Source organism: Camelus ferus, chromosome 16 (genome assembly GCF_009834535.1).
Source record: "Camelus ferus isolate YT-003-E chromosome 16, BCGSAC_Cfer_1.0, whole genome shotgun sequence".
NCBI classification, from domain to species: Eukaryota; Metazoa; Chordata; class Mammalia; order Artiodactyla; family Camelidae; genus Camelus; species Camelus ferus.
This window is the reverse complement of record NC_045711.1, coordinates 12,421,344-12,434,007: the sequence shown is the minus strand read 5'-3', so window position 1 is coordinate 12,434,007 and position 12,664 is coordinate 12,421,344. Positions and strand designations below refer to the sequence as shown.

General features: G+C 54.6%; 1 protein-coding gene across 1 annotated transcript; it reads right to left on the bottom strand.

Moving 5' to 3' along the window:
• Window positions 1-1,506: 1,506 nt before the first annotated feature.
• LOC102517336 (arachidonate 15-lipoxygenase type B) lies at window positions 1,507-12,656 on the bottom strand. Its single transcript, XM_014552599.2, is given in 15 exon segments — window positions 1,507-2,431; window positions 2,812-2,982; window positions 3,061-3,161; window positions 3,258-3,379; window positions 3,569-3,738; window positions 3,882-3,968; window positions 5,017-5,127; window positions 5,129-5,221; window positions 5,322-5,468; window positions 5,691-5,863; window positions 7,117-7,220; window positions 7,487-7,609; window positions 10,114-10,195; window positions 10,497-10,686; window positions 10,773-12,656. Coding segments are annotated over 15 exon segments (2,007 nt in total). The 5' UTR covers window positions 10,926-12,656; the 3' UTR covers window positions 1,507-2,251.
• Between the last annotated feature and the right edge of the window lie 8 nt (window positions 12,657-12,664).

The window sequence follows — 12,664 nt, the reverse complement described above, 5'->3', positions numbered from 1 at the left end:
ACCTTTGTCCTCCTCCTTCCCTGGTGACTCACTCTACCCAGTTGTGGAACTCTTGACAGGGGGTAAGCTGGGCTCTTCTGGGACCTTCCACCCTACACTCCCGCCTCTTTCCTCTTTCCATGACTCCTGAATTTCCGAAGTGAAACACCTGGGATAGTGGAGGCAGGAGTCCTGGTGGTGAAGAGGGGCCCAGTCCTTCCCCTGTGGCTAGAAAGCACAGTTGGGGTGGGGGTCCTCACAGCATGACATTGGGGTCTGGATGTTCAATGTCTCATTGTCCATAAGGAAGTCCTCACCTAAGCCAAGGGGACCACCATTCTGAAGAGTGAACAGTATATCCCCTAGAGGTGAATGTTACCTGTAACAACCTTCTACTCTACTACTTCATCCATCCATCCATCTATCCATTCATCCATTTTTCCTTTCATCCATCATTAAACAGACTTTTGTTGGGTATCTCTCATGTGTCAGCACAAAGCAGGGCACCAGGCATACAAAGCTGAATGAGACCCAGTTCCTGCCTTCCAGAAACTCACCATCTAGGAGAGGAGCACACAGGTAAGTGAAAAAGGACACAGAAGGATTTTAGGAATCATTTGTGTATTAATTCCTCCATTCAGCCTCTACCTAGCACCTGCAGTGTGGAGGGCAGTTATGAACTCTGTCCTCATGAGCTTACAGCCTAGTGACGGAGGGAAGGACGGGCTCATATGTTGTGGAACATGCCTCTGAGATAGCCTCAAGGGGGAGAGAAGCATGGAGGCAGCACACCAGCTCTTACCTGCCTCATCTTGGAAGTGACATACGTCACTCCTCTCACAAGCCATTGGCCAGAATTGGTCATGTGGCCGCAACCAAACCGCAAAGTAGCCTGGGAAATGTTGGGAAGTGCCTGCGATATCTGATGAGCCCAAACGCCTCCTCCCCACAGCCACCGGTGGTTTCTGCCACTCCAAGTTAAGTCAAACAGACTCTCCTTCATGGAATGTGAATATCGAGGCAAATAATTCAAGGACGAAACGTGGTAGGAACTTCATCATTCTGACAGCAGTGCCTGAGGGAGCTTGCCCACTGGTCCCTGTGTCCAGAACGTCCGGGTTTCCAGGCCTTCTTGAGGACTGTGTTGAGCTCTTACTCTGTTCATCCCTTTCTTTAAGTGGTTTATCCCTTTCAGTAGTCCCTCAAGGCACTCAGTTTCTTTTCCATAAACTCTTTGATTGCTTGAGTTAGCAGGAATTGTTTTAAACCAAAGAAGTTTAACAGCTTTATATCTCCGAATCACTTGGGGTTACCCTGACTCTCAGTAAAGAAGGACAGTTCACATTCTGCCTGTCGGGCAGCACTGCTCTTTCTGAAGCATTGTTCTGCTTATTTCATGGCCATGCTGATGCAGTTATTCAAATATATATTGCATCTGTCCACATTGTTTTATAACAACTAGTGAAACGGAAAAACCCAAGCTCTGATACCTGCAATATGAGACAGAGAAGGAAATCATTACATGAATTCAAGGGGACACATTTTTGGCTTTAATGAAAGCTCACTGAGTTGGAACAAGAACAAAGAAAAGCAAGATTAAAGAATGTATGTGAAATGTTGGAATTCCATCACTTAAGACTAAATCTAGAAAGCAACATATGACTGAATCTAGAATGATATAATATTGCCTAAGTCTCTGGAAATGGAAACTGTTTTATAGTACGCAAGGCTTTTGTTCAACTTTGGGGCACATCTTTTACAAAGCACATGTGGGCACTGCCTGCATGTCCCAGCAGTACATCCTCCTCATCTTGCTGGCTTCCCATGGCCCTTTCTCAGTGAGTGGTTTATTTTAAAGCTGGGACCACAGGTCACCACCAATCTCTTGGGCAGTTTTTGAACAGGCCACTCCTTGCGCTGCTGGACAGTCTGGAGGAGGACTGCCCTTGAGTCAGGTGACCATCAGATCCAGTGGGATCAGGGGCAGGGTTAAAGTCCCCACAGCACACTTCCAGGGGGCTGTGAGTGTGCAGGCACTTTGAGGCCTGGAGCCTTCAAAAGGCATAGTGGTACCATCCCATGAGGCTCTGTTCTCTGGATTATTGCTGTTTCTGTTTCATTATGGGTGGGGGGTAAGTGACGTTAGGCCTGATTGTCCCAGGAGAGGCATATGGGGGCCTGGTTTTCTGGGGAGTCCTTTACTCTGGGTGAAATGTAGCCAAGAGTGATGGGGTCAAAGGGGTGCTACCTCGGGCCCTATTCTCCAGGGAATTTAGATGGAGATACTGTTCTCAATGAGGGGAGGGTCCAGGTAGGTATAGGGCAGCTCCAGGCCCTGGTTCCGCTCCCGGATGTCCCGTGAGATCTGGGCCAGGTGGTTCTGGAAGGCGGCGATGCTCCGACGCGGGGCCTCCTCAGTGAAGTGCTTATCTGGGTAGGTGCCCAGGGGCCGCTGGGAACCAAACACAAGGTTGGATGAAGGGGCTGGGATCCACCTTAGCTGTCCACGCTGGGGGACCTGAAGCTTCATCCACGCCCCTGCCCCCCGGACAGTGAAGATTACTGCAGGCGGCTGTCAGGGATGAAAGCTCAAGGTGGAGTTTTAAAGGGGGCAGCCACCCTGGAGCACATCACACATCCTTGCAGCTAAGGGTGACTCTGCATCATCTCATTTGGCCATTTGATCCTCCTTGTGAGATGTCCAACACCCGTGTGATCCCCTGGAAGGTTCAGTGGGGTCTGATGGCAGAGTGGGTTCTGGGTCAGGGAGGGTAAGCAACACTCCCTCCCTTCCCAGAGCTGGCCTGGCCTGGCCCTCAGCCCCACACTCACTTGATCTCCAGGCTCCTTGCTTAGCATCCAGAAGATAATGATCATATCACACGTGGCATTGACTGGTGGGAGGGTAGCTAGGAACCCCTCCAGCTTTGCCTGGCCTTTGGAGGTGGGCGGTGGCAGCTGCATGGAGGGCGGCAGGTTGGGCATCCAGGCACCGAAGTCAAACTGAAGGCCAAGAGGGCAGAGTGAGGCTGGGAGCCGGGCTCACTTCATTCCTGCCGCCCTGGCACTGACCCTTCTCACCTGCCCCGCACTGACAGCAGAATGCTTGGCCGAGCAGTTGAATATCACCATGGTAACATACTGTATCAGGGCTTCCCGTGTCCGCAGGGAGGAGGGTAGACCTGCAGAGAGAGCTGGGCTGGGAATGGGGCTACCGGGGTCCTGAGGACAGGATGCAGAAGCCTGAGGGCAGGATGGAAGAACTGAGGTCCCCCTACCTGAGCTCTCCCGGCCTAGGAAGCCCTCGGAGAAGATCTCCCATACCCAGGCCTGGAGTTCACTGTCATCGCGGACAGACTCATCACTTGGGTAGTAGTTGTTGATGATTTCGGAGACAAAGCTGCAAGGTGCACCGGGTTCCGTCCCAGCTGTCAACCCTGACCCTCTCTGAGGAGTGCCCCTGCCCAGTGCCCAGCGCCATTAATGTCCAGCCCTCCTCCTGGTGGGGAGCCTCCCTGAGCCTTCCCTCTCCTTCCTGTCTTCCTGCCTGACCCCCCAAACCCCAGCTCTCTGGGGTTGACCCCCTCACCGCTCCACTGCATCCCAGATCTTCATCCCGTCATCTCGGTAGTAGTAGCCCGGGATGTCTTCAACTCCTCGGGCCCGGATATCCTCGGGCAGACACAGGGCGGAGTAGTTCAGCTCTTCCATGTGCCTCTGTATCAGCTCAGACAAACCTTCAAGGCCAAGGCCTGTGGACTGGGAGATGGGACTCCTGGGTGCCGCAGCCCTTGCCTCAGAGGCAGGACTGATAGGGAGACAGGGCCACTCCCACCCTAGGACCCCAGATTCTTCCTATTGAAGGAATATCCCGCCCCCACCCTCCCTCAAGCAGTCCTTACCCTGTCCACCACCTTCCTGGAGGCGATGAGCAGCTCGCGGCCCAGTGTGCTGATGTACAGGGTGTACCGTGTATGTGGGATCAGCAGCTGTAAGGGCCAGAGAAGGCACAGCCGGGTGAAGCCTGTGTCTCTCTGGCCTCAGACCTCCTCACGCAGACATATCCAGTCCTGTAAATCACCGTGGAAAGAGATGACAGGGACAAGAGGGGCAGCCTGGGACAGGGATGACGGCTCCAGGCCCAGGGACGGGGGCTCGGGTCCACCAGCATCTTGTTCTGTGACCTCAGGCATGCGCCTTCCTCTCTCTAGGCATCAGATCACCAGGCAAAAGAAAGGGCTGAGCTGGATAAGCGCTGAGTCCCCCCAGCTCTGGCATCCTGGGATTTCCTAACCCCTAGGCAGGCAAAGCACCATGAAAACTAGGATCTGAGGGCTTAGCAACATGGAACCATCCCCCAGAGCCCACCTCTGAGTGCCAAGCCCTGGGAGCTGCAGACTGTCAGGAAGAATCAACTTGGATAGAAGAGGACAGAGTGGGGCCTGCATCCAGGACCCAGGAGACTGTCCAAGCAAGAATCAGAAACTCTGAGCAGCCGTGGGCCCTGCGTGGGGGGAAATCCCACCCTTCATAGAGGAGATGCTCCAGGTTCCTGGAGGAAATGAATCTGGGCCATCTGAAGGCTTAGCAGAGCCCACCTTAGAGCCATGTCTCTGCCCCTCTGCCCCCCACAGCTATCTGCAGAAAAGCTATTGGTCAAAGCCACGTTCACACTTTGGCATCTGTCATCCTCAGGTCTCTCCTTTCCTTGGAGCTGGGCTTCTGTGATGGCTGTTGGCCTGAGCACCCCTAAGAAGGGAACCTCTCCGGGGGCACAGTCTGCTCTCACACGTGGTCCCTTGCCTTGCCCAAGTCCCCATCATCTCACCCCAGCTCAGGGCCTGCAGGAAAGCAGGGACTCAGGGGCACTGTGCAGGGAGGTGCTGCTGAAGCAGGGTGGGAGCTCAGCACTCCCGCCTGGAAGGACAGGACCACCTGGGGACAGGCTGCTTGGAAGAGGCAGTCCGAGGGGCCGGCTGAGGGACAGGGAACTGCAGGTGTGGGGCACAGTCTGGGCCATCTTGCTGAGTCACTGACCTTGAAGAGTGGGTGGCAATGGGGCAGCTGGCGCAGCAGAGCCAGGGTGAAGACCTCGGCTATCAGGTGCCCCATTAACAGGTGTGCGAGGGCCTCGTGGAAGGTGAACTCAGGCATTGCGCACCCACGTCTTGGCCAGCAGCCAGTCCCACTTGTCGTCGGTGGGCAGAAAGATAGGGCTGTCAGGCCCAGGGGTCTGGCTGAGCTAGAGGAGGGGCCAGTGGGAAGAGGCAGTCTTGAGTGTCTGTCAACCACTCAGTCAGACCTCTCTCCACCCTTGCCCTGCCCCCCACCCAGCTGCTGACCTGGATGGCGAGGGGCAGCAGAGGCCCACATCCTGGCCACTGGTAGAGCAGGGTCATTGGGGCGGCAGAGAACTGAGGCCTCCCATTAATGACATTGGTGCGGACGCCAGAGAGGATGCCATGATCCACCAGGAACACGGAGCCCTTCTGTGGGAGAGAGAGGGGATCCAGGGCTGCCACCTAGCTTTTCTTAAGGTGGGGAGTATGGGAGTTGGGGGGGCAGGAGAAGAGTTTGCACAGGAGAGGGTATTCCTGGCATGTGGCACACAGTAGGTCCTCAACAAAAGTGAGTGCTGTTCCTCTCCAGTAGGGATGGGCCTGAAGGACTGAGATGGGGGTGTGCAGAGCCTGGGCCCTTGTGCCCCTCACCTCCAGCTCAGCCTGCAGGCTGGTCCCTGGGCCCAACATGGGGGCCACCATGGCATCGGTGACAGGGAAGTTCTTTGGGAGGCAGCGACAGCGTTGGATCAGAACCGGGCTGAGGCCATTCAGGAACTGGTAGGCAAAGAAGGCGTCCTCCTGCCAGTGCTCAAACACGTACCCTGCAGGGGGAAGGGGAGATGGGACGGGTCACCCCAACCCCTAGAGGGCTCCCCCTGACTGGCGCGGTGGCCTCCCCCTCGTCCATCCTGTGCTACCTTCTCCTCTCTGGCTCTACCTTTCTCAGGGTGACCTCCTCTGACCCCTCGGCTTCAGTCACTGCTCATTTGCCAAACAGCAAATCTTAGTCCCCAGCCCACCTGTCCCACCGCCTACGTGCTGTCCCCAACCCCATGACTCTAACCCAGCTTATCCAAGGCGGAACATGGTTTCCTGCTTCAGTCCACTCCCTTCCCCATTGCCTGGCATCCCGGGAATGGCACCTCAGTCCACCAGATGGCCTGTGGCAGAGCCTGGGGACCTCCTGGCAGCCCCCAACCTCCCATCAAGTCCCCATGATCCTCCATCCTCAGTAGCTCTTGGTTTGCATGTCCACTCCATCTGTGCTGTCACGGTCCTGCTGAGGCTCCCATCCTCTGCTCACCACAGCCAGAGCCTTATAACTGTTTCTCCTGCTTCCACTCTCGTCCCCTAACAGCCCACCCTGCACAGAGCACATCTGGCCACATTACTCCCCAGCCGGCTGCCAGTTGAAGCCTCCCATGGCGTGGCCGGAGTTCCTGCCATGGCCTCCACAGTCCGCACAGCCCGGGCACGTGCACCTCCCCTGCTTCACCTCCTGTCTTCCTGCCCTGGCTCAATGCCCTTTGGCCACAGCAGCCTTCTCTCCCCCAAAGGTCCTTCTGTCTTCAGGGCCTTTCCAGCACCGCCCCCTGACCCTGAACACACCATGCTCAGTGCTGTGAACACCTGCCCAACTCTGAGGTCTCAGCATAAAGGTCACCTCCCTGGAGAGCTTTCCAGGACCCCCCCCCCCCTGGATTGGGGCAGGCCTCCCCTTTTACACACTCTCATCAGAGCCAAAGAGCAGGTTTCCCAACTGAAACTCATTATTTGATTTTGAGCCTAATGTCCCCTTGCATGTTCAGTTACGAGCCCTGTGGGGACAAGGACTCTACCCACAGCCCCTAACCCAGTGACCGGCATGTAGCAGCCCAACGCGTGTCTGGTGGATTAAAAGGCATTAAGGAGTCAGGGCTGCCCCCAGTACATATCCACTTTTGTGTCTGGGGAGAAAGTCAGGGGCCTGCCCAGGGCCACGCAGTGAATTGGGGCTTGGTTTTCTGAGGCTCTTGACAGCCACGAGAGCTGATGCCCAGGGAAGAGGTTCAGAACCCCAGCCCGAGCTGCTCACCAACGGCTGGCGTCTTCCAGAAGCTGAACACCTTTGTCATCTCCTTCAGACTCTTCCAGAGCCCCTTGCGGTGCCACAGCCCCTTGAGTTTCAGCTCGGCCAGCCTGCCAGAAGTTGTGAAGGGTGGGGAGGGGGAGGCAAGAGGCCCTGGGAGACCCTCCCCTGTTGGCCAGCCTCATCCCCCCTGGGATCAGTCACCGCCCCTGAGGTCCCCATCACCCTGTGGGGATAGGTGCTGAGCAGAGGCCATGCCCAGGTGGGGGCTGTTGACCCATATCCCTGATGATGGGGGAGCTGAGTAGGGGAGGGCAGAAGGCAGGGGTCCAAGGGCATCTGAGGCCCAGGGGCAGAGGAGGGTGGGTGTCCTCACAAAGAGCCGCCTTGCAGGTAGAAATTGGCTTTCTTGGTCACAGAGTATTTGATGTTGAGGTTCAGGTTTTTTACGGTCTCCTCATCCAGGCAGTGAGGCCAGCCTGGGTTGTAAGTTTTCCAGCTGGAGGGAGGAGAAGGAAGGCGGTCAGCAAGAAGCCACAGGGAACCCACTGACTAAGGAGAGGGAGTGGCAGACCCCTTGGTGGCCCTGGTAAGAGCCAGTCCCCTTCAAAAAGCAGGGGCCTTCCCAGCCTCTGTCCTTCCCCTCCACCCATAAGGCTGCAGGGGGAGCTGCCACATTCCCACAGTGAGACTCTCCCCTGGTCAGGTGATTGGTCCAGAGCTGGGCACCTGGCCAGAGCTGGGTCAGAGTCCTTCCCGGGGAACTGGAGATTGGGGCTGGGCCAGAGGGGCCATTTCTCTCTGGATATCTGGATTATAACATGTAAACATAGGGACTGCTAGCTATGGCTATTTTCCACTGTGTGGACTGGGAACCAAAGAAAGCTGTTCTGCAGAGAGAGAGAGAAAAGTGAAGCAGGAGAGAGAAACATACAGGGGGCTCCAGAGACAGGGAGAGAATCACCTTGGTTTCTGGCCTAAGAGATCTGACTACGTTTCCAGCCCTCACTTCTGTGAGTACCTCTGTGACTTGTTGATATATATCCTTTTTTTTCTATCTGCTGGTTGGAGTCTGTTTTTGTTCTTGCAAGCACATAATTCCTGACTAACACAGATGCATCTCGCAGAGGGGAGGCTGTCCTGAAGGTGGGAAGGCATGAAAGCTTGAGTTGTCTTTGGCAGGGATGCCACAGAGAGGCCCTTCAGCCTCCATAGCCTGAGGGAACCCATAAATTAACTCTGGCCTGGCCTAAAGCATCTCTAAATCTCTTTATCTAGCAAGCAACACAGCCTGAAGACCTTTGGGTAAAATGGTAAAATCATGTCCCTGCAATGCTGAGAAGCCCCCAGCTAGTGGTCCTCTCATTCACTTGCTCATTCATTCTTTGGTTCATTCAATCTTTGCCTCTGGGTTTGAACAGTCAACTTCAGAGAACAGTTTGCAATTAAAGTACACTGCCACCAGGTGGTGGCCAAACCCTGCTTCTCAAACTTTTTTTTTTTCAATTTAATTTTTATTGTTTTTTTTTCTTTTGCTTCTCAAATTTTACAGTACAAAAAATTGATTCCCCCCAGCAATGGGAGAAAGGCATTTCATGGTGTTCCCTTTTGTATTGACTGAATTTTAAATCATGTGAGAGTATCATCTAATCAATAAATAATTAAACATTAAAAAAAAGTCTAATTCCCCCAAGGGATCTTGGTAAAATGCAGATTATAATTTCGTAGGCCTAAAGTGGGTGAGCCCAAGAGCCTGCATTTCTAACAAGCTCCCAGGTGGATGTGAGATTTCACTTTAAGTACTGAGGGTCTAGCCAGTTGGAGCAGCTGAGAGACGTTTTGAAAAACAGGAAACGTTTTTGTGCAGGGCGTGGCACCTGACAAGCTGCATTCTTAACCATTTTTCTCATCTGTTCTTGCCAATAACACAAATCAGACTGGTATCTTTGTTTCTTTTGCAGAAGAAAGTAAGGATCAAAAGGGTTAAATAATTTGCCTAAGATTTCACAGCTCCTTTTGGCAGGGCCATGAGTGGCCCTGCGTCTTCTGACTCCTGAATCTTTGTTTTGATAAGAAGGGAAGAGAGGCCACCCCACCGACACAGTTCCCTCCACCTGTTCCCTCACCTGGAGCGGCTGCTGGCAGACCCAGCGCAGCGGTTTTCCGGGGGATGTAATTCACAACACACGTGGACTCACCAGGAGTCAAGTGAGCCTGCAGCTGCTGCGCCCCAGGGACCCGGAGTGAAAGCCTGCAGCCCAGCTGGCCAGACCCTGGCCTTTTGCAAATCTACTCCTGAGTGTGATCCCTGGCTTTTCTGCCTCAGGAGTCCTGGCCAGCGACCCCAGCTCCTCTGCAGCCTCCGCCTTCTTCTAGGGGCACCTCTGGGACCCAGCTCTCCCAGCTGACTTCCAACAACACTGAGCCCAGGGCAGAGAAAGAGCCCCCCCCCCCTTTCTCACCCCTTGCCCATGCTGGAGGATCAGTTTCCTGGGGGTTGAGGTGGCGTATTTCCCATTCTGCGTATTTCCAAGAGGGCACAAGTTGATGTTCCAAAAAGCCCCAGGGCAAGAAAGATGCCAGCAAGAGTGAGGCATTTAGAGCAGTGGGTTTCAAATTTGAGTGGGCAAGAGCCATCTGGAAGGCTTGTTAGAACAATGTTGCTAGCAATGAGGATTTACCATATACCCCAGGGAATTATATCCAATATCTAGTAATAACCTATAATGGAATATAATCTGCAAACACACACAAAACTGAATCAATACGCTGTACACCTGAAACACAATATTGTAAATCAACTATATTCAAAAAACCACCAATATTGCTGCCCTCCCCACTCCGATATCTGATTCAGTAGGTCTGAGAATTTGCCTTGCTAAGGAGTTCAGGGTGGTGCTGTGATGGGAAGGGACAGAGGACCAGGCAGGGGCTCCAGGTAGCACCACCACCAGTGGCACCAGTGTGTGGACCCCTCTACACACACAGTAGCCCCCTCTTCACCGATACATCTCCCGCCTGGCCTGCAGCTCCTCCTCACGCTGTTGCTGGAGCCTAGGGTGGTGGTCTTCACAGGAGATCTTCGCTGCGGAAGGAGCGGAGCGGGCGAGAAGGGCAGAGAAACCCCTCTGACCTCTGACTTCAGCCACTGTCCCCTTCACTCGAGCCACCTCCTACCAGGTCCCCTCCACCCATAAGGACAGTTTCTCCCACACCAGACTGCCATCTCCACCTCCCCACGGCCTCCCCAGCTCCCCTCCCCTGTGTGTCCCCGTGGCCACCAGCTCACCTCTCCACTCCCGTTGGCCTTCCCCCAACACACCAGCCCCCTCCTCCCTCTCAGCCCCCCTCGCCGGTCCCCTCCCGCAGCACCAGGCTCTCCTCACCCTCCAGCCACTGGTAGCAGGGGAAACGGAGTGGGGAGCCCTGGGGCAGCATGAGCTGGAACCAGCGGCAGAACCAGGCGTCCTGGGCCAAGGATCCCAGAGGGCAGGGCAGCGCCAGGGGCGTCTTGTGCACGCGCAGCAGCAGCACCGAGCCCACGTCCTGGGGAAGTGTCACCTCAAAGTCCTCCTCCTGGAGTGGCGGGGAATGTTAGTACCCAAGAGGATCGTCCCTCATGCTCCCTCCTGCTCCCTTCTCGGTCCCCACCAAGCACTCACAGCGTCCGCAGTGAACTCTTTGCCTAGATGATCCAGGGGCAATGGGGGAGTCTCTCCCTGGGTCCCTACGATGCTGACAGATATTTTGTTCCACGTGCCAGCCCCGAAGGCCTCCCCCATGGACACTCTCACTCTCACTCTCAACCCAGCCATGGTGCCAGCCAGAGTCTGGCTCCCTTACTGCTGGTCTGACCCCACAATGGGGAAAGCAGGAACACACACCGCCCCACAGTGGTGGGGTGAGGCTGGTTATTGCCACTGACTCAGTTCCCCTGGGGCCCCATCGCCACCTCCAAAAACAAGCCCTGGCTCAGGGCTGGGAGGGCGGGGCTGAGAGGCAGAAAGTGAGGGATGCAGGTGGGGGCTGGGCTGGGCCACACTGGAATTAGGTGTCCTGAGGTTCTGGAAAGGGGATCTTTAGTGATGGGCACAGCCAGAGAGTTGGGATCCAGGGGGTTCAGAGGTTCGTTTGCCCCCCGCTTTGTTTCTTTGCCTTCTTAGCCTTTCATAGTCTGTGCAGGACCAAATCCCCACTTTTTACAAACTCTTCTCGGACTACCTTCATTATTTGAGTTCCTTCAGTAAATAATTTTCAGAACCAGCTACATGCCAAGTGTTATGTTAGGTGCCGTGGAATACTGGCTCAGGCAAGGCCCAGCCTTTGCCCTTTGGCAGGTTAAAAAGTCAAGTGTGAGAGGAAATAAGTAACTAAACAAGGCAGGAGTGCAGTGAAGGAGAGAGAGAGATCAGGGGGCAAGGTGTAGGGGGAAGGTAACTGACTTGGGGTTCTGGTCTGGAAATACGGTTTGAGATGCCCCCCGCACATCCAAGTGGGGAAACCACAGCCAGGCATAGAGCACAGGGCTGGAGGATGTGCTCCTGGGAGTCATCGGCACACAGGTGCATCTAAACCATGGGCTGGCTGAGACCACTAAGCAGAGACTGTAGACAGAGGACAGGGAACAAGCCATGCCCCACAGTTCTCTGATGTTCGGAAGTCATGCAAAGGAGGCACATCCAGCAAGGAGGGGTCAGTGGGATGGGAGAACCCAGAGAGGGTGTTCCATGGAAGTCAAGAAGAGACTGGTCAAATGTGTCATATGCTAAGAGGCTGCATAGGAGAAAGTCAGAGAACTGATCACTGGGTCTGTCAGTCAAGGAGATCTTTGAGTTTGATTGAGGGAATCAACTCAGTTCTGTGCAGCCAAGCCCTGACACTCGACAGAATCCCACCATTGCATCTGGGACCTTACCCAGAGCAATTTCAAGGGTGTGATGGCGGTGGGAGCCAGACTGGGGTGAGCTGAAGTGTGACTAAGAATAGAATTCCAGCTAAACACACACATGCCTTTACCCTGACGCTCCTGAAACCCCACTAAAAACCAGACTTAAGTCGTAAACCTGCAAGAACAAGAAAATGAGTGTGCAGGTATCAGTGACTGACTTAACAGACAGGAGAACGGTAAAGGCCCAGAAGTTGGTCAATTCCTGCCTCAAAATCCCCCCGAATTTTAGAAACTTGGGGACAGATGCTCTGAGCGTGGTGCACAGCTGACCCTGAAAACAGAATTTATCCGATGCAGTTAGGACTCCTCTTCCCCTGCACCTCACACAGCCAGCAGGAGAAGACCTCTCCCCAGCCTAACACATTCGCTTTCTGGACAGACTGACCTACAGGGAGTTTGGATGGGGACACCCGCTAGAGCTGAGAGTGGGACACCAAATTTAAAATTGGAGGAGGTGAAAGTTTACACACTGAACAGTGTGGGGTTCTACCCCCCTTCCCTGAACTGTCCCAAGTATGTTGGCGGCCAAGTACCCCCACAACCCCCCTCCCAGGTAAGACTGGAGGGCTCCTCGCTAGATGAACTGACCAGCCCAAGTGTCATATG